This window comes from Copidosoma floridanum, unplaced genomic scaffold (assembly GCF_036245765.1).
Source record: "Copidosoma floridanum isolate Cflo_tuat_1 unplaced genomic scaffold, Cflo_Japanese_pri ptg000001l, whole genome shotgun sequence".
Classification (NCBI taxonomy): Eukaryota; Metazoa; Arthropoda; class Insecta; order Hymenoptera; family Encyrtidae; genus Copidosoma; species Copidosoma floridanum.
Window position 1 is genome coordinate 11,544,979 of NW_028321878.1, and position 25,828 is coordinate 11,570,806.

Sequence of the window (25,828 nt, forward strand, 5' to 3'; positions counted from 1 at the left end):
TTCCCCTGCTGCAGTCGTAATACTTGATATTTTTAATTAAACGGCGCACGGTATTTAACGAGCACTCAACAACCTACTTTTACAACTCGTCGTAACTCGTCAAACGCGCTCTTGTTAATCGTTTTGTTTATTTATTTATTTATTTTTTTCAAACTAATCTTTGAATATTAAATCCTCGAGAACTGAAAGTGGATGTACACGTTTCTCTTGCCCATGAATAAAACATACTTTAACGTTTTCACGCGCGTATACACATTTACAACGGGGATATCTTCAGCCCCTCCTTCTTCTTCTTCTTTACTCGTAAGACGCGCGAAGGAAGGCTCGAACGCAAAGTATAAACATTAATACCCCCGCTTAGACTGAGACGGAGAGAAAGAATAAGGTATAGCAGAGAAGTCGGGAAATCCCCGGCGGCTGGGATGCGCCCGTCTGTCAGTCGGTCTTACAGAAACCCGGAAAATAACGAGATGCTGCAAAATTTGCGCAGTGGGTATAAATATATGTATACTTATGTACGCCCTGTCGTCGTCGTTATACGACTGCACCGCAAAACCACAGCTACTGCGCCGCTGCTTCTTCTTTCTTTTCGAGCGGAAATCGCTTTAACGCTCGCGCGAGTCTCTAAGGCTTTCGCCTCGTCCCTCCTGTACGTGTATTGTTGTAAGTACATGTGCAGGTAAGTTGGGGCTCCAAGACGGGATCTGGGAGGAAAATTTCACAGGGTATTTTTATCAGGAATCATCCTGATGTCGGCTGTTGCCGAAGGTAAAAACCTGATTCTTGCAGTTTGTGTGTAAAAGTCACGCCCAATCTTTATACTTTATATATATATGTGTTGTACTCGTCGAGCAATAAAATCGAAGAAAAACAAAATAAAAATAGTCGGAAAAACGCAGAAATCCATATATTCTGCGGTTGTTCGATGTGTTTCATGATAACTGTAAAAAATATATATTCATCCACCCAGGGGTTTTAAAAACAAAAGAACGAAAAAAACAGCGCGCTTTTAAAATTTTTCGAATCGACAAAAAAAGAAGAGTGGATGATATACAAAAAAAAAAAAAAAAAAAAAAACATAGGTACGTACAAAAGGTGGAAAGGGAAACTATAGGAGTTTTTGATTTTTTTCAGAGGGCGATGAACAATGGGCGTAGTCGCACGGAAAAAAATCGGCACGAAGTGTACAACCCGGTGTCCTCGGGGGAAACCCTCCTCCCCCACCCTCTCTGGTGTCCACACAGCGATATTGTTGTAGAGCACTTGGATAACGAAGGGTGAGGGTAATCGCAAGGGTCCACCGAGTATATAATTACTGCTCGCCCGACTCGCTTTTTAATGACACTCGAGGAAAACAGGGGAATCCCGGTTCTCGCCTATCGATAAAATTACGTAAGCAATTCGGTATATCTGTGCTCGAGAGGCCCACGTGATCCCCGTGGATGAAATATTATACTACATGATGGATGGATTTCTGGTAGCACCACGTGGACAAGCTGATGGCAATGAATGGATCCTACGACGTATTGTACATTGGTATAGCGAGCTGACTTTGTAGTTCTTATGGTATACATACCTGCATGTACAAATTTTAGCTAAAACTTTGTTGATATACTCTAATGGAAGTTTATGAAAGCTTTCAAAAAGATTACACGATATTCTCAAACACGTCCTTTTCTCGTACGGTTTGTATTTGCAGTTTTACAAATTTTTCTTTTTATTCGTATACCGCACGTAAACAAAAGCCGCTTGATTTACATGTATACATGTATCCTGTGTGCACAGAATACACAGGTATACATTCGTTCTCCCACAAATTCGCGGCTCGCGTGTTTTATGAGTCCAAGCTTAGTGCATCGGTGATGGATTTCTGGCAGTGCTTTTTAGAAATTTATCAGGTCGTGTTGAAAAATTTATGGCTGCAACGGATTGATGCTAGCTTGCTTTAGATAATTAAGATTTTTGGGATAACAGATGACGCGTCGTAGTGTTTACGGTGTCTCAATAAGCCAAAAGTGCAATGTAAAGATGACTTTTTGGAGTCATTTATCAAGTTTGGAAGTAAATGTACCTTAAACCATTTGCGTCCCCTAGTACGACTTTACAATCAAACTTTTTCCATGTTTACGTCTGATAGGTATTCTTGAAATTGGAATCTCGATGATTGTGCCAAGTTTTTTTTTTTTTTTTTTTTTTTTATTGAAATCGAGGTACATAGCGATACAGCGATTGTAATCAACCGATGGCTTGACGCGACAAACAGAGAGACGACGAGGATAAAGGCGTATAAGTAATCCATGCGGGGAAACCACGTGTACGCGTCACCTGTACTATCGGAAAGAGCTTGCAAGCTTCGACTATTGTTGAATCGCACTCGTATTGGAAATATTTTCTGACAAATGCGTGTACCATCAGCGGCTTTTGTTAAAAACGTATTGCGAGCGCTGGCTGGATCTGCGTATTGAAGGTTTTTAAAAATGCACTTATCACCTTGACACAATATAGTGAGTAGATTTTTGCAATATGTGCTAAAAAAGTCAAAAACAGACATTTTTTTCTTCCGCTGTAAGCTCTACGTACACCATTAGAACTACAAGTAGTGCTTGGTCTGAATTTTTCATTTAGTTGTTCTTCTCTGCACTTGCAATGTACTGATTTTTAGTCTGAAAATATAACTGAAGCTTTATTTTTGAAAATTTTTTTTTCTCTCAATTCAACTTGAATTGATACGACGCAGTGATTGTTGCGCGAAACGAAAGCTTACCGTAAAAATGAAAGCTAATCATTTTAACACGCGATTCGAGTCCGTTTTAAACGGATGTGTTGATGGTTGTATTTAAATAAATTTTTTTTCCTTTGCTCTCGAACGCAGCTCGATATTTTGAAATACGCAGAAAGCGAGTAAATATTACGATCTTTGGACATTGATTCAAAACGTAGGGCTTTTTCAAAGTTTTATTTCGCTTTTTTTTTTTTTTTTTTGGTAAACATCGGGTATCAATTTTTTCCAATGATACGCTTTCAATAGAGACTTTGTAGAAAACTCGATTTTTAAAACCCTATGCGAATTCTAACAAGACAATATTGACTTTTGCACACGTATTATTAAACCAACGCAACATCGATGAGTTTTGATGGGAAAGCACCATTGCATCCACGAGGCTTTAAAAATATCTGTGTATAATGGCGAGTGAAAACAGCAGCTGTAAAAAATTTGCTATCAAGAGAAAAAAAAAAAAAAAAAAAGCAGTCAGGGAAAGAGAGAGAGAGAGTACAGGAGCGAAATTCACGAGCAGAAAAGGGTCACAGCCGATCGGGCGCAATTGCTTTTCCAGAGAAACGCCACGGCTAGCCTGCAGCAATTACTCAGTTTCCACCTCTGCTGGTTAATTACACGTCGTAAACACGAGCCCACTACCGCTGTCGCGGAAAACGCAAATATTTCGCGTGCACTTAGCTTCTAAGCAATTCACTCGGGGGTTGTTAGCGCACGCTCTGACGTGCGTGTGTGGTAGACCCGAGAGTTTTTTGTTCGTTTCAAGCGTTCGCACCTGCTGCCCTTTTTTTTTTTTTTTTAACCGTCGTTAATTCGGTTGAAAAGTTTTTTTCCCCCACGTCACGTGCGAGTACATTTGTTCGGCGTAGTGCTCTCGGATTCGCGAGCAGCCGTTTCAGCGGCCACCTTGGGTTTGTTTTTTTCACGCGAACGCGCCAAAGTGTGCAAGAGGAGGCTCCCGTGTCACACGCGCCGTAGGGGGCAAAGAGAGGGTGTCGAGAGGATCTTTTTGCTTCTGGTTTGATGATTTTTCGCTCCAACTCTCTCTAGTTTCAGCAAAGAAGAGCGCGAACGTACGAGTGAACGTAGCTCTTTCACTCGCGTTTTTGACTCTTTGACGTTTTTTCGCTTCTCCTCTGTCTCGCCGAGAGCTTGCTGAGACTTTTTTTTTTTTCCCCGAGCACGATGCTGTATGGAAGACTCAATGAGGTGCTATTATTTTGTGCCAAGGTGTACCAAAATATTTCGCCGGAATCAGAGTTGTGACAGTTATATATAGTTATCGTGGAGGTTGTCATTGTTTTGGAAAAGGGCTTTGAAAAATAATGATAACGCAACTTGAGGCGAAAAGAAAGAGGCAGATCCTGGTACTTAACGATTTTCGGAATGGATTTAAAATTACGTTTTGAGATTATCCCTTGGGATGATAATAATATTCTACCAGGCATATTATTTTGCATAAGCTTCGATCCTGAAAGTGTATGTACCCAAAACTCGTGAAGAAATGAATATCTCGAAACGGCATTTTTTCAATTCTGATTAACTTAATTTTAGGTGAAAAGTACAAAATTACGTACCAATGAATTAAGCGCAAAATTACCCTGGAGGCCGTACAGTTTCAAAGATGTAAGCTCGAAACAAAGGAGTTTACTCGTTGGTAAGATGTTGCCTCACTTCAGTAGACTATTGGTCATAACACACAACAACGCCAATGCTTCGGGGGGGGGGGGGGGCTCTATTGTGTATTTTACCCGGAACCCAATTATTACGTGCGGTGTGTTATCATGGCAAGTCAGTTTGGACTACTCTGCATATGCATGTATACCTATATCAACTTTTCCTCCTCCAGATGATCATTAGTACTCTGCTGATGTCCGTGAGCTGAATTATTGTGGCATCGAGGCTGACTGATGGTTTTAAGCTTCTACAAGTGCATTGTTTTTCGTAGTAGGAATTATATGTAGATTGTTGAAATAATTTTCCTTCTTTTAACGCATCATGTAGAATAAGACAAAAAAATGATAGGGTAAATTATTAAATTATTCAAAAATCAATCGATTTTTTAACATCAATTGCTATCAATAGTTCAAACATTATATCAATGTTCATAATAATAATGATAAAGACAAAGAAATAAAGAAAAAAAAAAAAAAAAAAAAAAAACAAACAAACAAAAGATTGTAATTACAATGATAAAATTATTCAAAAGTTGATTGGGTGGTGGAATTTAAAAAAACTGTCGTGATAATCAGGAGGAGTTGTCGAGAAATAAACGAATACACGTGAGATTTATCTTTTATTTAAACTTTGTTTCTGTGTCGATAGAATTTCACAAATACCTTTAAGCACATTTTATCATTAATATTATGATTTATCCTGTATTATCTTACATTACATTTGCATTTGTCTCGTCGGCATGGAGAGTGTGTATACAATTCATTAATATTGTACGAACGATTCAATCATAAAAACCTCCGGAAAATCAACTGTACACGCATATTATACGATAAATTGGAAAAAAAACCAAAGGTGTAGAAATCCATTGAGAAACAAACCTTGTCGCATTGCAACTACCGAAAAATACGATGTAAACGAAATCGTTTACGCATACAATTACATCACACGCTCGCATACATACGCGTCAAAGTCTGTCTCTCCGTCCACGCAACATAGGTATTTTTTTTCCCATTACACGTACTATATCCTTCAACTGTGTGTGTGTCAAGGAAAGCTTGTATATATACGCTTGAGTTTTCATCATCATCATCGCTTACTCGTGCGATACTTTGTTTTTCTATTTCACTGACACTTACTAGGTTGTAAGGGGTAGGATGAAGAGGAGGGTAGGACAGGGTCGACAATAAATGTGATTACAATTATCATCCGTATATAATAGGGGTACTTGGGTCGCGCGTTCACGCGCTTATATTTATACTGATATCGGTACATTAACGATTATATATGAGCGGCTCTTCCATCCCGTTGGGCTTTCGATTTCTTTTTTTTTCCCATTTACGTATCTTTACCCGCGAACCGACGATTTTTTTTTATTCTCGTATATGTATACGCAATTTTCATACTATAATATAATTTCTTTCGCAATTTTTTTTTTTAATTTCTTTTTTTATACTTTTTTACACGACACATGGCTTTCGCACCGCGTGAAATTTGACTTATACTGTGATCCGATTGATTCATTATTTTTTTTTTTCTTACTTTTTCGATAGACGATATAGAAAAAAAAAAAAAAAAAGTCCAGACCTTTGATACTTTTTGTCGATGTGAACGAAAAATTGAACCCACATTGGGTTCTATACTTAAAACAAAAGCGTCTATGAACGTCTCTCAAGTCTCAGAATCAAAGGGCTAGATTTTTCCTACCGGATCACATGCAGACAGTATTCGATTAGTTAAACATTAAGTGTACGCTTGGTCAAAATATGCAATCGTAACGTGTTCGTGGTTTGCGTAAAAAAAGTAATCAATAAGTGTTGACACGATCAATGTATTTAATATCAATAATAATAACAATATATAACGGTGTTGCGTACATGTTATGTATATCATTATATTGTAGCAGCGTTACTCGATATTGTCCATACAACATAATTTCATTTATATTTGTTTTTTTTTTTTTTTTTCTCAACTAAAAACAGTCTCCTAAAACACGAAACGCCCTTCTCTCTTTTCGCACCGTCCAAGTTGCCATTCTCACACTTGACTTAAGATCTATGTTTTATATATATTTATAACTTTGTTTAAGTACATATTTACAATATCCTTGGTTTTACATTCGCGAGAACTGTGCCCTTACGTCTCGGCTTGAGGTATACTCGCGAATCTCGTTCAAACTAGCGATTTGGAAAAAAAAAAAAGGAAAAATAAAAATAAGAGTTAAAAGAGCAACGCTCACAGGTGCTCTCGATAAAGTTTCGCTGCGTCGAGCGTAAATTTCTGAGCTCGGAAACGAAAAAAGAAAAAAACTCGCAAGCGTATTTCTCGGCTCGGCCGACCCTCGGTGCTTTAACTTTAACTCTGGAAGAACCTCGAGTTTTTCGAAAAATCTCCGGCGATTTATTGAAAGCGAATCAACGTAATTTCCTTCGTTGTAAAGAAAGCCGAGAAAGCCGCGCTTGCGAAACATCAAAAAACAGCCAATAACTGCAGCGGAAACATCGATACAGTTACGTGTACCATCGACAAGTAATATATGCGCATAGCTGTCGTTCTTCTCGCGTTCCGAAGACATTACCTTTTGCCTATCATCCCCCGTAGGGATGGCACCGGGAAAAGCCCCTGACAAAGACAACCAACGCTCCCTTTGATTATTCACGACTACACGTGGCCCCTATCGAACTTAACGACCCGACACGTGACCCAACACCATCTATTTTTTTTTGCTTTTTTTGCGGCGTTTACTTTTCATCAATATAGAGATCAACCGAGGACGCGTGCCTTGAATCATACGTTAGAAAAATGAATAAATGTTCAGTTCGAGATTCGTAACGGGGGATGATTGAATTCAGTGCGGCTCTGGGCGGGAAAAACCTGTCGGGCAGATGTAATGATCACGAGTCATAAATTACTCGCGTTTTCTCGCGAGGTGGTTTGGCAAATTTGTTTGCTCGTTAAATCACGCGGGTCGTTGAAACGATGAATTTTCCGTTTTAAAACACTGACGCGCAATTTCATCGGAAACAATCGGTGAGGGTTTATTGGGGTACAAACATCGGTGGCGTCGTTAAAAATGCTAATCAGCAAACCGCAACGTGATGGTAAAAAAAAAGAAGTAAAAATCAACGCCGATTTGTATGCAGGGGAACGTTTCTCTCTCGTGGCCGAAAAAACTCCGGGGAACCCCGATGCATTGGAATCGTGAAAAAGGGAGTAGTGAAAAACAAACAAAAAAATGGTAAAAAAAAAAAAAAAACCAGCAGATATCTCCGCGATCGCGTTAGTTGCAGTGCGCGCCAAATGAATGTCCCGCTGGCCGCAGCAGCCTCTCTTTCCATTTTTCGCCCAGAGATGGAGATTGGGTAATTTTACGGGCGGGGAAAATCCGATTTCTCGCCACATCAATGCCGAGCCCAGTCGCTTCTCTACGCACAACCCTCACGCATCAGGTTCAACAGCTACGGATTCATTACTTATATAGGATGCGTTATTGATCGAAATAAAAATGTATGAGCACTGATGCCTCATACCTGTTGGTATTTCTTTTAATTCTCGAGCAATGTGGAACCTCGGCCAGTCGCACAAACCAATGGTCTTGTTTTTTAGTGCTCTCCTCCGTCCTGGACTCGACATTAGTTACCGTCAGCCACTTGACTGTGCCAGCCCCGATGAGCGCTATTTTTGCTATTAATTTCGACTCGCAAAAACCGTACTCCCAGGACCTCGTAAATCATTTTTCTCTCCAACCCAAAGAAACCGTTCTTGTATTATTGCGCACGGCATTAAAAACCATTACGAGGAAGACCATCGCAAATCTCCTCCAAAGAGCAGGTGAGACGTCATTGGATTAATTTTCCATTTCGAGAGGGAAAACGATGTCTCTCCGAGAAAATTCGCGTCGCCGGTGAGATGATGGAAATCGGATTCTTACCCTCGACAAAAGTGGTTTTTAGCCCGTAAAAATACACCCCGATTGTGGCTCCTTCCAGACCAATGCTCCATGTCGTCTTCGGAGTGCATTTTTTTGCGCTGGTTACTCAAGGGGACGGACTTTTTTTGCGCGCACTCGGCACTTTGACGTAATCCCGATTGGAATCGGCGCACCGATTGGCCGCCTCCATCCCCCCCAGATCCTCGTCATTATCTTGCGTAAATAGTCTGAGGCTGATCGTTCGGTAAAAGCTTTTTAGCGCTTCGTGCCTATGTCGATTTGAGAGAGAGAGTGCAGTCTCTGTAGGTACAGGGAACGGGAAGCGGGGGCAGGAGATGCTGTTTAACGAGTTCCCTTTTTTCCAATTTCGTTTCGGGGTTGATGGCGACGATGCTCTTTGATTGGAATTTTAGTTAATTTAAAAAATTGCTCACTTTGGAAAGCATTGTGGATGATTTTTTTTTTATTTGCGTGTATGACTATCGCAAACTGGCGTGAAAAAAAAAGTATGAATTGATAAAACCTTCGAAAAATCGTATCACAATTTTTGTTCGACTTTCGTTATCAGTCATCGGTTATGATAGTATATCAGGGTTAGCTGGAGTGAACGGATATTTTCAAAATGCAAAGGAAATCTAATTATTATTATTTTTTTTTTTTCATCGCAATGGCAGTATTATTATTGAAACGGGCATTGGAAATATTGCTTAATGAAATCTCGCCAGTCGAGTCAAATTGAGCCAGTCCGACTCTTCTGAAGATATCCTAACTGCACACCATCGCAAGAATCATTTCTTACTTGGATATTTATAAAATAAGAATTAACAAAGCATTTTTAGTTACAATACAGTAGCGTAGAATAAATACAAGTTGATAAAAGGAGTAAATAATGTGTTAAAAATTTTTTAAATTGATTTGAATTTAATAGTAGAAAGAAATGCTAATGATTGCAAAATTCCAATGTTTTTAAAATAAATTAAAGTAATGTATTTCTTGCAGTAATGTACATTACATTATAAAACAAATTGAAAGAAGTCATACAATATTCGTACATATTAATACTTCCGTAGAACATTTAATCATAAAATCTTGATTACCAAACTCTCACAACATGTTGTAATATAATTGTCGCAACAAAATTATCGGACTTTATGATCCTTTTTTCCATTTATTTTTCTTGATTTCTACTTGGTATGGATTCATTCTTGATAAAATTACGAGTAACAAATTTTCACGTTGTGTCCTCAAATTTTTATAAATTGCAATGACGCACACTCTGTAGGCCATTATAAATACTTATCAAATAATGAAAATTACATGTAAAAAAAAAGAGTAGTGGGGTCGTGAAGTACATTCAAGGGTATAAACAAGTTGGCTTACAAAAATTAAGTTGAGTTGTCATACAATTAAACGACGGGTGGATATGTATATGTAACAATAACATTTACAAATTGACCAAATTAATGTTTCTTGAAACGGCAGTAATTATTGTGTAAATACGATATAATTTCCAATTGAGGCATGTACAAACTTCATTTCTCAAGCATTTTTCCAATGTTTAGTGAATAAATTTTTGTTTTATTTTTTATGAGAGCCTGAGCCACTGCGTTATCATATACATCATTCTTTTTTAAAAATGCTCCAAATTGATATAAAATAAATATAAAATTTTACCTAATAACTTCGGAACAAAGTGGTGAGAAATTTTTGGCTAGGATTATTCAGTCTATATAATACGTTCCTCTTTCATTTGGTTTGAAGCAAAACAAGTTTTCGTCTGACGCAAAAAGAGCTCTACTACTTACTCGTCCAATCAGAGAAAAAAAAATAAATAAACGAGGCTAGAAAAAAAAAAAAAAGCAATTTAAACTGTTCAGAAAAAAAACAGGAAAACACTTGCAAATGACTCGTATTTGGATGCCCGTTGCTTGAATACTTCCCAAATTTTCCCGTCACGTATTTCGTCGAGCTGGAAAAACCCATCATTCCACGCTCCTGCATTACAGACTCGGGAATTTTTTTCTCGCCAAACCAGAGATTGGAGAAAAAAAAAAGAGTCATCCAACCCGCACACACCCGACGAGCAACATTCAGCCAAACAATCCCAAAAAGAATCACTCCTTTGTCCGTTTTAGCGCACGGCACCCGCCACAGACAACGAGGTCCATTATTATCCTCGCCTCTGAAACGCCTTGTTCTTCCATTCGTCGAATCCAAGCGTTAAAAGCACGTGCTGGTGCACCCCCAAATCGCTCCTTTGAACTGTCAAACGCAGAAAGTCAGACGCGGAAAGAAAGGGAGAAAGGAAAACACCACTACTCTCGACCCACACTTTTTTCTTCCCTCCTTCTTAGTCGCGTCCATCTTTTCGTCGAGTACATACGTAGTTTCCGCAGCACCTCCGCTTTAATAGAGCAGCAGACAGAGGCAGAGCAGCAGGGAGTAGAACCGGGGCTGGTGGGCCTGGCCGCCGTGCTGCATCGCCGCGGGATGCTCTCCTGAAACAAGCGGCCACACTTAAGTCCTCTGGATCGAGGTCAGAGGGTCAGGAGGGGATCGGATCGGACCATCGATGTATGAAAATGGCACTGTGCACATATTCACCGAATTTATGCAGTTGACAGTATTGCGATAATATCATAACCCAATGGTATTAAACTATTCATTTAAAAAGAATAAACAATCATCCTAGTAATGGTCGATGCATTGTCGCGTACCTCGACTTCTCATGATTATTTACCTCCACTGGGCGAAGTGACGGTGCTATTAACATTTCGTTGTCTTACCACACGGTTCGGTCACAACTGCCACAGTGTTCGAAATAAAATAAAATTTCCATCCGACTCAACGGATGCACAATTTATTATTTAGCCAGCTCAATTAGGCTTGCAGCCAGTACGGCTCTCGTGCGACAGCACCAGCACACAGGAAGGGAGGAAGCTTGCAATTAAATATAGCGCGAACTGGCGGTCCAGAGCGCGAGAAATGAAAATCAAACATTAATGCAGAAGCGGTGTGTGCTGCTGGGCATAAAAAATTCATAAAACGCGGAGAACACGGAGTGCTAAAGCTCGAGCAATTGAGTAAGAGTAGCAGCTATGGGAACATTGAGTAGGGACAGGAGAGGGGAGGCGAAAATAGCTTTGATTACACTGACTACCGAGTCTTTCTATAGCTTCAATTTGCGTGATTGCCGCTGCACCACGACGGTTGTTTTTTTTATTTTCACGCGCTCGAGTATGTTTTTCGCGTATCATTTGCGACAGTGATGGCAACTCGTGTGGTGCGTGCACGAGGCGCTTTGAATATTTCAGAGAGTCCGCGTCGTCTTGCTGAACCCGTGCTTCGAATCCCCAGTAAAACGAGGTCAAAACGGAGGAAAATGACTCCCTCTCTATTATATGACGCATCTTGACTTTCGACAGCTGACACTTTTTTTTTTTTTTTTTTTTTTTCCAAGCTGAATGCACTTTGCATCATGTAGTTTCTTTTTTTAGCGTGAGGAATAAAATAATTACTTTTTGCCCAATGAAAAGCTAATTTAATGGAGTAAAATTCAATTTTAAAAATTAATTTAATCAATCTTTTTTTTTAGGGGATTCTACTCTTGTTTTGATTATGTATTATCTTTTTCAAAGGTTGGAGCAGTTAAAATCAGCGACTTTGGAATTCTCAAAGTTTGAACAATATTTTCTTGGGACTCGAGAGCCGCTGGAGTGAATCCCTTGAGAAATAATCGATTTAGTCGTGCTGTTTGAGGAGAGAAGACAGTGAAAAAAAAGAAAAGTGTTTTGATAAGCAAGTAGGTCAGCTTTAAAAACCAAGTCCAATCAAAAGATTTGTTTAGGGATTTTTATTTTTTAAAAGTTAATCAAATAAAAGTTGTAATTTAGGTGGTAGGCGCTCGAGAGCGGTGGGTTTGAGATTTTTATTGTGAAGAAAATAAAATAAAATAAAGACAAACTTGTGGTGAAAGTTTCAAATTTAGTGCTCCGAAACCGAGTGAAAAAGCGATTGACCATGCAGTACCAAAACTTTTTCTGGTTTTGACGTCAAAATATATACTACGTCCGATAGAACCATTAACAGCCCAATAAATAGCAACTCGACAACTTTGAAAAAAAAAAAAACAGCCACAAGCAAGAAAAGTTTGATCAAGTTTATACACCGAAACTACTTGGAAGCACAGTCAACCAAAAAATCTCCATTGCGCGATGTATGAAAAACAGAAAAAAAAAAAAATAAATAAAAATGAAATCAAACAAAGCTCAAAAAAAAAGTCTAGTTAATAGCCCAGGCAAGTAATCCAACAGTGTATTTCATTCAATAAAAGGCTTTGAAAGGCAGACTTTTTTTTTGGTATGTTTGGAAGGGAGCTCAGACTCTCGCAACTCCCCACGAACTGTCATAACATGATCGAGCTGATCTCGCGTGGAAAATTCCCCTCGTCGAAAGTATCCGATAACAGTAGATGTAAAACAAAAAAAAGTAGTAATACTAACACAAACGTACATGTACGCAAATGTACATTTCAGTAAGCAAAAGAGAAAGATGGTCAGGTTCGTGTACATAATACTCACCGTTGAGCACGTGTACGTTGATGGACTTTGGCTGGGCGTTGCTCGGGTTGCACGTGTATCGACCCGAATCGGATTTTTGGGCCAATTGCACCAGTAGGAAGCTTGTCGTTCTGTCACTTTTTTCCGTCACTACGGACACACCGCCCCTGGACGAATCGTAGCTTATTATCTGTGAACCAGGAGCAAACGATCATGAGCATTTATCCTTTTGATTTCTCAATTAATATCAATAATTATTTAAAGTTATAACATTCTAAATACGAGTGATAGGTGACTCAATAGAGTCGTATCTTTTCATTTTCAAAAATATTTAATTAATTGAATTAGAAATTTGATCACTTTCGTTAAAATTTATTTAAATGAAATTGATAACCTTCAGTTTACAAAGTTATTTTCGTTTCTTCAAAGTTGAAATTAAATTTTGCGGTGCAATTAAAATTTTATATTTAATTAAGAAAATACCCCAATGTTAATTAACAAAATAATAAACTTGTAACGATGTGACCGAGTTTCGTTTACAGCTATTCATTTTGTAGCTAGTTTTCTCCCTCTTTTTCCTCCTTCATTCTCTTTGTATTTTCATTTCATTCTTTATTTTATTTTATTTATTTATTTTTTTTTGTATTTTAATTTATTGTTCACAAACAACAGTCATCATGATCAAGAGAATGAGAAGTTAATTTTTTTTCGAAATAACCTTACTACACGTAAAAAAAGTAATCCTCTGTCAAAATAAAAAGAAAAAAGGTCTACTAAATTCCACTCTACGCATCATTTTATTTTGAAACAAATAAACTGTATTTCATTGCTATTACAAGATGTGCCAAAACAGTGGCTACTCTTCTCAACAACAGACATTATTATTATCTAGAAATTTATTCTTCTATATTATTTTGATATAAAAATAAACATAAACTCTGAAAAATCTTATATGGCCTTAGAGATCGTAGCTTTGGGTAAAAATACGTGGACAATCGGAGCACCGGTAAGTATGCTGTGAGAAGTTTATGTGACTCATGGCTCATAAGACTCTTGTTTCGAGTGCAATTTGCTAAACGTACAGTGCAGAAGTACTGTTTGCCAATGTATGCACTGAGTCAACAAAAATCTTTGCAAATATTTTGGCTCAAGTGGAGCCTCCTCGAGAAACGATTACCATCAGCCATAATTTTTTAACGAGACTCTCGGAAATTCCAAACCAGCTGCAATTCTATAATGAGCTTTGCCGTCGCTGTTGTTAGTCCTCTAAACTGAAGATGATATAGTTTTGTGATTATGGGACAAGAGGGAACTTGTTAGCAACATTATTGTATTTATGTTAAAAAAAATTTTGAGTAATGATGATTATTTTATCAATACGTAAGCATGCAATTACTGTTTACATTCATACATTGTATAACATGTTTTTTACTATTCACTTACTTTTTATAAAATCACTACAAAAATCAAATGAAAAAACGAAATGATGAAAAAAATCTCTCTATATTATTGTTAAAACCTATGTAGATGCTCCAAATCAGTGCATATCACAACAATAAAGCGACTCGAATCTTCAATTTAACCTAATGAATAATGGATAACCAACCCCAGGAAGTTTTCACCAATATTTACACTTTTCCAAACTCCCCGTTTAGAGCTCATAAAAAGTCAAACCGTACTTTCTTGGAGCGTGCACTTAATTCCATCCCATTTGTTTTTTTTTTTTTTTTTTTTTTTTTTTTTCTCAACTTATAAACTGAGATGCCGGCTGATTTGGCTTGCTAAATTCATTTCTAAAACCAAAAAACTTTTCACGAGGCCGCCTCTTTTACTCGGTCGCGAGTTACTTGCCTTTGTTTTTTCCCCCTCCTGTATACCTATTTGCTCGTCCATGCAAATACAGTATGAATACAAAAGCTTCTTCTTTGGTGAACGCTACTTTCTTTTCGCCATGAAATTATTGAATTTTTCAATCATGTTTCAATCACTGTCAGTGGCAAGCAAGCAATGAATACTTTTTCTTCAGCAACACTTGTATTGTTCACAAATGGCATGAATCATTTTTTATCTTTCAAAATTCGTTTATCTACACTCTCGAAATTCCTTATCACATATACTTCGAAAAATTACCCAAGAACTGCCGTACACGGTATATACTCATTCACGAGATGTTGCATCAGATGGCAGGCCATTATTTTCCAACGAATGGATTATTAAATACATAATTTTCCTTGAATCCGAGCGAAATTCCGAGTATTAATTTAAGCAGGAAGTACCAAGCTTTCGTGCAATTTCTGTTATCTCGCCAAAGTTATTTTCGGCCCTTTGTACCGTAACATTATCAAAAGATAAACTTCTCGTAAGTATCCAAGGGCTTAGGCAAAGGAACCAAAATCTTATGTCAGACGTGCAAAGCAGAAATTGAACTTAGTTGAATTTCCCCTACATTGTCATTATTGTGACGACGAATTCGCGTAGTAATTTCATACGCATCCAATCATACACGTTTTTAAAATTATTTTTAATCCTATCAAACGAACGAAAAGGTCAAGTACTCACAGTGACTGAGTAATGAGTATTTGCACTCGTATAATATCACCGTTGACATCTCGAGAATCAATAATTGCAGTCGTCATAAATATGCAAAGTCAGAAGCTAAGAGGGGGAGCGATCGATGAAGTGCCGTAAACCCCCGTTGATTGCTGTTCCGGATATCACTTGACGTTTCATCAAATCGCTAGAAAAAAAGGACAGGGAGTGGTTTGTCGCGCAATCGATTCAAACGAAACGCGAAATTAAGGTTCACAAGGATGCCGCTACATTTGCTCTTGGCCCGTTTTATACAAATGACATTAGATGCAAGTGACAACAATCCGCCCAATTTTTATCCACGTTTCACCCTCTCCCATCTGCTCTGGCGAACATTATTTTTCCAATCGAAGCCAGAGAGAGAGAGAGAGAGATCTTGTCTTTTTTGATGCTGCCAACAAGGGAGGGCGAAACGAAAAAATGCAAATCGCTCGGAAAAACCAGCCAAGGGGAGGGAGCAGCTTGTAAAAAACGTAATTTGGCCCGTTATCCTCTTCCCTCCCACCCAAGGAGAAAAATCGAGGAATTATGAGTCCCCTATTGAGCGTCGTCAGCGAGCCTCCTCGAGTTCGAAGGAGGGCCGCATTATACAGAAGTTGTACGTATACATGCCGTGAGCGACCCCGCACTGCATGCAAGTCCGAGCGGTCCAAGCCGAACTTCTTGTTCACCAGCCGGGGGTGTATAGGTACGCTGCAGAGGTGGGGAGGGGGGGGTGGCCAATTTGTCGGAGCGCAGTAGTTATACTCGCCAGCTGGCTTGGCTGACTTCCAGCGATCGCTTGCTCTGGCGGGGGAGTGGCGCGAAATTGTTTCTATTAAAAAGACGGTTAATCACGCGCGCGCGACCCAAAGAGAGGGGTAGGGGGTGGGGGGGTGGGGGGCTCATTTCGCATTCCACGCGCGAGTTGCGATTTTGCCTTGGCTTTATAACGGCCACCTCGTCCTCCTCCACCTCTGGTGCTTTTTGCCTTTGGCTTCAAGTTTATCGCTGCGACGACCACGACGTTGGGACGATGGTCGGACGTTTCGAAGTGAGAGGCTGGACAGGAGGGGTTATCGTAACGAAGACCCCTAAGATGCGTTTGGCACGTGTTGTATTATTATTGTGGTTTGATGGAACAAAATTGTTGGGAGAAATAATTGCTACAATGAAATTTTACACTTCAAATCGGTTGCTTGTTTGGAGATTAAATTAATTCATTGATCAATTTGATGGTTACGCGAAGAGTACAATTATCAGCAAATAAAAGTGGAAGAAAAATGCAAAAGTGGGTGCACTTTTCGTATGGGGAAGATAATATGAAACGTGTAACTCCATCGTTGCCGGTTGACTGAAAGAGCACGGCTTTTTTGTCTCTCTGGCTGGAAAAATCGAGAAACTAATCGTGAAAAAATCAGTTCTGCCAAATTATTTTTATCCTCGAAGAAGCACGAAAGAGGGAATATTTTTTTCATCCCCGTAAAAGTGAGGGTAAAAACGCTTTTATTTTTTGTTAATTTTTTTTTTTTTACAAAAGGAGACGCTCTCGGTACAGCGAAAAATCTGGCGGAAATTTAAAAAGGGCTCTCGAGGCATCAGCGACGTGCATAAATCATACGTGCACCGTACAGACACACGGGGCACACGAGAACGCGGGGAGGAGGAGGAGGAATAAGGTCCGAGAAAGGTGTATGCACATTCACTCGCAGCGCGCTCTGTTTGCCAGGTCCGCGCGTCTTATCTCTCCGCGTTGACACCAGGGCTTTTTCTTCTTGTCTCGAGCCTCGAAAGCAGCTGCACGTCTCTCTCTCTTTCTCTCTTTTCCATAGCTTTTTCTTCCTTTCATCGCGACTGAAAATTTCATCCTCGCGTGACAAGTGTTAGTTTTTCCATGCGCGTTGACTGTCGTCCTTTTTTTTTTTCTGCACTTTAATTTTTTAAGATAAACAGATCACTTGCTATTTTGCCGATAAAGATAAAAAAAACCTTTTCCATACACGTATAAAACACTTGTAAGGTATCGCCTGTACGTTCAACGTGCGAAGATAATTCATCACACCGAAAATGAGGTGCTCCTTTGCCAACGAGCTCAAAAAATATTTGGCCGTTACAAACTGGATTTCCCATCCATGCGTAATAAGCAACGAGCGACGCCGCACGTGTTCCGTAACCCGGAAGAGGAAGAAGAACAAAACAAGGACGATGGCGTGTGGAGGATTCGTTTTTCTTGGCTTATTTACTCTCTGTCACCTCTACCGCGCACATTTATTCAAAATTCTTCTCGCTCCAAAAAAACTTTCCTCACAAACGCGTCCTTTGACTACTACTCTGGAAACATCAAGACACAGGAAAAAAAAGGGGGAAGCGATACAGGAGGGAAGACTCTGACATCGCCTTTCATCGCTATTTTGTAATAAATTCGTCTCAGCTCTCGACTCGTTTGTTCGACACACGCGCACCACACTTGTACGTCTCTCTTTTGTCGTTTCTCGCTCGGGTTCCGTGTATCTTCAGAATCGCGAGTAAGGAGGTCGCGAGTCTGGCTCTCCTCCTCTCGGTGCGTACTCGTTTTTTATTTTTATACAAGTACTTTGAGGTGTGTGTGTGTGTGTCGACTGCTGAGGCAAGATGATATGTGACTCTATGCTCATATGCATGTGTCGCATCCAAGTGCCCTGCAAGTAAGCCCGTCCACGGCCTGGGTACACCTATGATCGAGCATATATACGTGCGTTTTACGCTTTGCATGGATATAGCGTCGAGGAGAGAATTTTCGATGCTATTTCGTAAGGGTGTGTGAATTATTTTCTTTTTCATCGCAAGTGCAGTTGCGTACCGGCTGTTCCTATCGTCTTTCGAAATGTGTCGAGAGTTAAATGATTTGTCGAGAAGTTGAGTCCAAAATTTTTAGACGTAGTACTCGTGCCTTGTGGGCTTTGCTTCGATATGATTTGGGAATTAAATGTTTCTGTGAATTTCGAGTTTCATCTTAACGATATGAGCTAATGGTGCAGGATGTTTTTTTAATCGGAAAAACACAAGTTGTACTGAAATTATTGTACACTTTACAACTTCATTCACAACTTTGTTTAATATCACGCGTAATTTTGTTTTAAATGTATACCTTTCAATCGTATCTACATATGTTTTCCTTGGCTATAGGTACCTATGTCGTAGTTGGTAACTCTTATTAGAGTTAGCCTCCAGGCCCGAGTCTTAACAAAAGTGTATTAGTGTGTACGGAAGAGCAACTCTGTTCCTTTAAATAATTGAAATAAAAGTAAAACAATGTATTCACCAATAAATTTTTTTTTTCTTCAAGGTATTTGAATACGCGATACAGATTTTTGTGCGTTCATTAACAGTGATACTTACAAATAGATTTATCGAAATGTGACGATCGACCTTTAAAACCTTGATGAGTTACAACTGTCATCGAGTGTAGTTTACAAAATTGTTATTAAATAATTTTCGAGTGAATAAAACTTTGCGACAATTGACCGATGCTTGATTGTGCTCTTATATTTCTTTTTAACAATACTAATGATACTAAACGATATTTACGCAAACAAAACTCTCATTATTGTACGAAAATATACATTTGTTTGAAAGATTACATTTTTTTTTCTCACAATGAAACTTTAGTGAAAGAAAGGGAATGGCATCACTAGTTACATGAAACACAAACACTACCGTAGCATGTCGTTATTTTGATTGAATTTAGATCATAGTATGCCTACTTTTTAGTAGTAATCTCGATCGCTTTGGGTGAAAATCTTCGAGCAGTGCAGGTTTAACGATGGGTGTTCCGAGAGGCCATGTGTCTCTTGAGGTCGCTGTTCCGAATAAAGGCTGCCGAGCACACCGTACACTGGTAAGGCCGTTCATTTGTATGGGTGCGCCTGTGTTTCTCGAGATCGCTCGCATCCCTGCAGGCTCGTTGACAAATTTCGCAGTGGTACCGGTAAACCGGTTGGCCCGTGTGGGTGCGTTTGTGTCTCGCGAAGCTGCTAGGATCGCAGAAAGTTTTTTGGCACGCGCCACAATGAAAGGGCCTCTGGCCCACGTGGATGAGCAAATGTCTTGCAAGATTGCTTCGATTGGCGAAAGTTTTTTGGCATCGGTCGCAACGGTGGAAATAGATTTCCGAGGGACCCCCGGCTTCGGCCATGTTTCTCGAAGATGTGCCACCGCTTACGTCACGTTGTGATCTGACAGTCCTTGAATGTCTCTGGGGCAATGATAATCGTCAGTTTTTAGAGAAAACTTTGGTTTACGTTGAATATTATACTATTTCACTGATTTGTAAAATAGTGTTCTTTACGTTAGATGATCAAAGAAAATATTCGTGAACGCAAATGATAAAACTCATTGTCGTTAAAAACATTGTTTAGAGATTTTTTTGTTGCTTACATGAAAAAAAAGTTACATGATGAACCTTGAATATATGTCTGTCTTATCTCAAATGTCAAAAAAAATTTATTTTAATATTTAACAGCAAAGGCTTACCTTTTCTTTTTAAAATTTTTAAAAGCCAAGTTAAATCGTACAATCCTAGTATTTCTAAGATATTGCAACGATTATTTTGTTGACTGCTTCTTACGTATCACTCAACTAAAACAAGTTTCTACTGGCATACGTTTGTTGAATATCGATGTGTGAAATAAAAAAATTAATTTTCTTAATCTCCTCCTCACGAATAAAACAAGAAGTAAGAGATATAAAATACAAGTGATACAGATAAACGAACAAAGACGACTGCACTAGTAAGACAAGTGATTGTAAAAGCGTCACATATTTTTAAAGATAAAAGAAATAATGATAATGACACCATAATGAGACTTTAAGCTATACTTTCATAGTTTGACAATATTAATTTCAGGTGGCGTTTTTTGATAACGCTTGTATCATCAAAACCAAACTAACTACGAACTGAACGAAATTATAAAAATAAATGTATCAAATGATTGACAATAAATGAGATGTGTTAAAATATAACAGAAAAAAAATTGATTCAATGTAAAAACAATACTGTAAAATTGACATAATCGCAGAAGTTTGTAAAGCACAATGCCAAGTAAAATAGAAATGAACAAAGGATGAACCTTATCAATCGTATTTCTCCTTCGCTGTAATGCTAAGATCATAAGAAATACATGATAAATTATCGAATGATCGCACGATTTCAGAGTCATATTGCAATGATTCGACACTCTCCAACTAAGTCATTAGAAAATTCGCAAAAAAAAAAAAAAAAAACAAACGAGGGCAAGTCTAAATTTTTACACCACGACAACGAATCATCCCCTGTTTGGTTGCGGACCAGGGAATCCTCTGCTTTTTAGAGCCAACATGGCAAGCACTGCAGGTGTAATCAAGAGCCCCGCCAAAATCTACAACCTCGCACGCCATGAGCTATGGCTCGCACAGCGCGTGTACAGGGAGCAAGGAAAATCCCCAAGAGCCGCGCAACAGCAGCACTCGTTGCCCTCCCCGTGCTTAATGCTTATAACGAAACCCGGTGAGTATTATTACCGATTTCGCCGCTGCGTCTAGCGCGATGCGCCAAGGGACGTATTAGCAAAATGTATTAGCTCGAGCGAGATTGTTGGAGTACAGTCACTCGCGCAATACGTATTCTCAGGGAATGGGGGAGAGAGGCCGGAAAGGAAGGCGAACGGAGGACCTGTGCGCTCAATCATCGGGACGTTTGCTCAGGGTGTAAAGTATCACTATGATTTATTTTTTTTTTAATTTATACGTTACCTATACAAATTTGTTTTGTTTCGTTTTAAAATAGAAATGCCAAGTAGCAACGATTGCGGTGGGGCGGTCGATTTGATGGGTCGAAATAATTTAATAACTGTTAGCTCGACTGCGGATCGCCATCAAGTTAGCCCAATTGATCTCGTTGTTCGGATCATTCTGGTCATCACTTATTCGCACCGTAAGTAATTGATTGTCCCGATTGGGTCGATCATTTACTCGCCACATAATGACAGAAACCTGCCCAATCACTTTGGGGTGAATTGATCGATCGGGGCAAATGCGCAGTTGGATTTTTCAACTGCACTACAATCGAATGAATATATCTTTAGACTGTATAGGTAGTAGTCACGAATTCATTGATCGGATACTTTTGTTCTTGAAAGGATGGAACAAAAGCTACGTTCAACCGAATTGCAAAACAAGCAAGTCATTGGCTCCTTTTAACCGAGTTTTTTTTGTAATCATCCAAATCAATATGAATCAACGAAGAACTAGAAAAACTCATTTTCGAAGCCACGGAAACACGAATGTAAATAAAGTGTGGCGTATGAAAAAAGTAAGCAAATAGCGAAGCTGATATAGTTTTGTGGGCGTGGAAAATGGGTAATTTTTCACGAGGGCCTGCATCAATCAGACAAGGATCTCTGACAACGGCTAATTTTTTTCTTTTTTCATACGAGTCACTCGTTCTGTCCTAAGAGCAGCAAATCACGTAAAAATACGGAAAAAAAGATTGAAAATCACATCGTAGACTTGACAAATATTCAGCTCTTTTTAAGCCCATCGAAAGATTTTTTTTTTCTCGTTTCGACAGTCCTAATCTGAACTACTGAGCTATTCATTTGGTATTTCATTGATTTTAATAACGAAAGTACGACTTGTTTCATGGGAATCGTCAAAAGCACGAATCAACTGAGGTATTGATACATAAATTTTGTAAGTTTGTAAATAGTAGCGCAATCAAAACCATGCACTCAATTGTCCGTTTGGAAACACGCCCACGCAGTTTTTTCTGTCATTGAAATCCAGTAAAATGCTTCATTTTTTGGCACTACAATAGCGAATCAATTGTAACGCTCTTGTTCGTTTGCAAACAAGTCATAAAAAAAGGTAAACTCATGAAAATGAAGAGGCCGTACTTTGATCAACGCGTCTAATCTAGCCTTTCTAATCGTTCCTAGAATCCCTCGGTTTTTTCCCCAACCCTCCTTTTAAACATACACAGTGCGCGAGGGGGCGTGACGGCTTTGGGCGCAAAAAGCCATCGCTGCTTGATTCACTTGCGCGTCGCGGCTTAGCGGAGCTGCTTTACCTATACCATTGTACTAGTGGCGCAAAGCACGAAAGCTCGTTTCGCGGCCCCTTGCGTATTTTACATACCAAATGCAAATTAGCGACACTGTTTATACGTATACCGCGCCGTGCGTGGAGTAAGGTTGGGGGGATTTTTTAACCCCACCTTTGTAGATTTGTTTTCTTTGTTTTTTTTTTTCCAAGCGAACGACGCGGGTTATTGCTGTGGCTGACGACCGGAAGAATTACGAGGGAAAAATTGTCGTTCTTTAATTTAAAAATCTAGTTGTTATTGAAAAAAAAAAAAGAACAAGGAAAAAGGGTGATTAATTAAAAGTTTCTTCGACGCCGCACAAACTTTCAAACGACTGCAACCCCACACACGTAAATACTGTCATTTTGATTTTTATGTCGTTTATTCTGTGTCAAAAAGTTGTTAAATATCGCGTGGGCTCGCGCACTTCAAAGCAAAGCGCAATTTTTCCTCTCGGAATTAATTTAAAAAAAAAAAAAAAAAAAAAACACAGCTAGGAACTATAGAAACCCGGAATTCTACGTATGTTGTTACACGTACATGAAAACATGTTAACGAGTTGTGTGTACGAGTGATTCCAAAAAAAATCTTGAGCTCCTTTTTAAACTGTTACGTTGAAAAAGGATGAGCTAGGATGGACATACGGATGCATGTATGTTATTTCGTTCATCATAAAATTCGAGACGAAAAAAATATTCAAAGTTAAAGCTGTGATGAAACATTTTCTGAAAAATCTTGAAAATTGCATTTTTTTCGTTACGTTTCGTTAACACATGGTATTTAGAAAAAAAAAAGTATAATCCATAGTTTACAAGGTGCATGGAAAACCACAGTTTATTTTCTCTTTTCCATCGCTTATGATTTTTTGTGAAACTGTCGCCCTCATAAAAACATACACACATATTTACGTGTGCTATGTGCCTTTATCCCACGTGACACTGCAGTCAAAGAAGCACACGCGAAAAGATTAGGCGTCCGGTGCATTAGTGAATTATTCAACCTCCCTCTGGCGCTGCCGCTGTTTCCAAGTCGATAAAAAAAAAAAAAAAAATAAAAAAAAAAATAAAAAAATAATACTGACCACTATAGATTGACCAAGTCCTTTCAAAAAGGTCTGGCTCTTCTCTGAGAAGCTATTATACATAGGTACACTCGAGCGAGTGAGCGAAGGGAAAAAGAAAGAGGCTCGCGACGTCCGTCTCACGAGGGTAATCCGAGACGCGATGGCGTGTGTCGGCAGATTTATGCCACGGAGATATTCGCGCTAGATGGGGAGAGGTCGGCGTTATCTGCGACCGTAAACTCAGCCTCGTACAGCGCGAAGGGGCTCTGGTGCGTGCAATTGCCTGATGCTTGTCTAGATATATCTCGGGGTGACGTTTTTGCGGGGTTTATTAGACCCGCCTTAGGGTTCCTCCCTTTCTATCTGTTATGATTACTTTTTTTTTTTTTTTTCTTTCACTTTCTTTATTCTACCCTACCCTGCCTGTGATTTACAACTTTTGATAGTTCAGGGCACCGGTTTTCCTAAGGCCGACGTATAAGTTTATTTTTTTTTTTGTAAAAAATGCTACGAAAAATTAATTTGTTGAATTTGGATCATCTCGTTCTTAAAGTAAGTTAACAGGGTGTTATGGCTTGGATGAAAAATCTAAAAGTTAGTATTACACTGCATTAATAGTGAAATAGTGAAAACTTTTACACGGACATATTACGGAAAAAAAATACCACATAATATTTACGAGAAGTTTGACAAATTCCGGAGTACCACCCTAGAGATGCATACGAGAATCCCGAGGAAAGTTAATGTTTGCTTCGTCGGTCGGACAAGCTCGAATAACATCTTTGGGGCTTGGTGAGGAAAGAAAAATTTAATAAACTCGCGAAGTAAGTACTTGGCGAGAATTACACGCGCACACAAACGCGTCGAGTTGGTATTATTTTTCTCCGATGATAATTTGATAAAGTCAACGAAAACAATAACCCACAAAAAAGCCGGCCAGAGAGAAGGGGGAGGGGGGAGGAAACTTCGCAGACGAGATGGCAAACTTTGCCGAAATGGCTCGACTGTTTGTATCTATCCGCTGCCGCTGTTCCCAGGACAGATGGGTGGAGCAGTAGGGGAGGGGAGGGGGCTGCAAAGCCAACCAAGAGAGAACATAGTCCTCGGAGCACACTAATGGCTTATGAAGTTTCAAAGGAGAGTTTACTTACGGTGTCGTTATGATTCCAGAATATGTATGCCGGCGGCTCCGGACTGTGTTGTATGATGCAAGTGAGGTTGATCGTGCTGCCAACGTCGATAAAGAGATCCGGGGTGCCCAGGATCTCGGTCACCGGCTCTGCAAATTCAAATACAAACGGGCTTGTCTTTATAATTGTTGCTTCTTTGTCAATCGTTGAAACCTTTTGTATGTTCATCATTCGAAAATGTATTCATGGATAATATTGCTTACAGCTAAGGAGTGTTAATTCGTGTTTGTGCAACGCGTGACATGCATACTTTCAGATTGCTCAACAAAAATGTATTCAAATGAAAATATTCTTTCAGACTACTCTCGCATTGGGTGCTACTGTTAACCGCTATTGTCAATGTCACAAAGAAAAATCGTGTTTAAAAAAAAAAGTAACGTTAAACGTGACAGCTGGCATTCAAAATAAAAAGCTGAGCCCCTATTTTAGGCTCAATGGATCACTCGGTAGCCAGTCATTAGGAGATTCCTCCACCCTAGTGGACCAAAGAGTCGAAAGGGGATCAAAGGCCAATCGCAAGCCCCTTAAGGGATTCGGGGACGAATTTATCCGCAGACCAAACACCTGGCCCCGCACACATACGGAAAAGATTTACGAAAGGCTCGGCCGAGCAGTGCTTTTCGCTCGCTTGTATTTTCCTGAGAAGAGAGCGAGTTTCCTTTTATCCGGTACACCGAGAGTCGGTTCCTACTTTTTTCAAAGAGTGGACGAGCTTTAGTGCTCGTATCAGCCACTGTTACGACGAGAAGGCAAAGAAAGGGAAAGGAGCGCGTATTTACGAATTTTTCAATAGCTTCAGTAAGTACTTACTTGCTGCTGCTGCGTCCTTTGCCGTCCTCCATCGAACCTAGACTCTGTGTGCTTTTCTTTTCTTGCTCTGTAACGCGCGCCCTTTCCGGTCGCTTACATACTTAAAGGCCCATTGGGGTCGGGCAAATACTCGATGCGAGGGTGTTTACGCGCTGGTT

The 25,828-nt window shown here is 39.4% G+C and overlaps 1 protein-coding gene across 3 annotated transcripts in view; it reads right to left on the reverse strand.

Annotated features, from left to right (window-relative positions):
- Positions 1-10,631: 10,631 nt before the first annotated feature.
- Positions 10,632-25,828, reverse strand: part of LOC106642229 (zwei Ig domain protein zig-8) — a 266,917-nt gene continuing 251,720 nt past the window's right edge. For 2 of the 3 annotated variants that reach the window (XM_089589916.1, XM_089590011.1), the window contains 3 exons: positions 24,822-24,949; positions 12,962-13,130; positions 10,632-10,879 (listed from right to left, as the gene is read on the reverse strand). In XM_089589916.1, coding sequence (XP_089446042.1) covers positions 10,788-10,879; positions 12,962-13,130; positions 24,822-24,949 — 389 coding nt within the window. In that variant the 3' untranslated portion in view covers positions 10,632-10,787. The remainder of the gene's footprint in view (positions 10,880-12,961; positions 13,131-24,821; positions 24,950-25,828) is intronic. The other variant, XM_089589959.1, reaches the window with a different exon arrangement.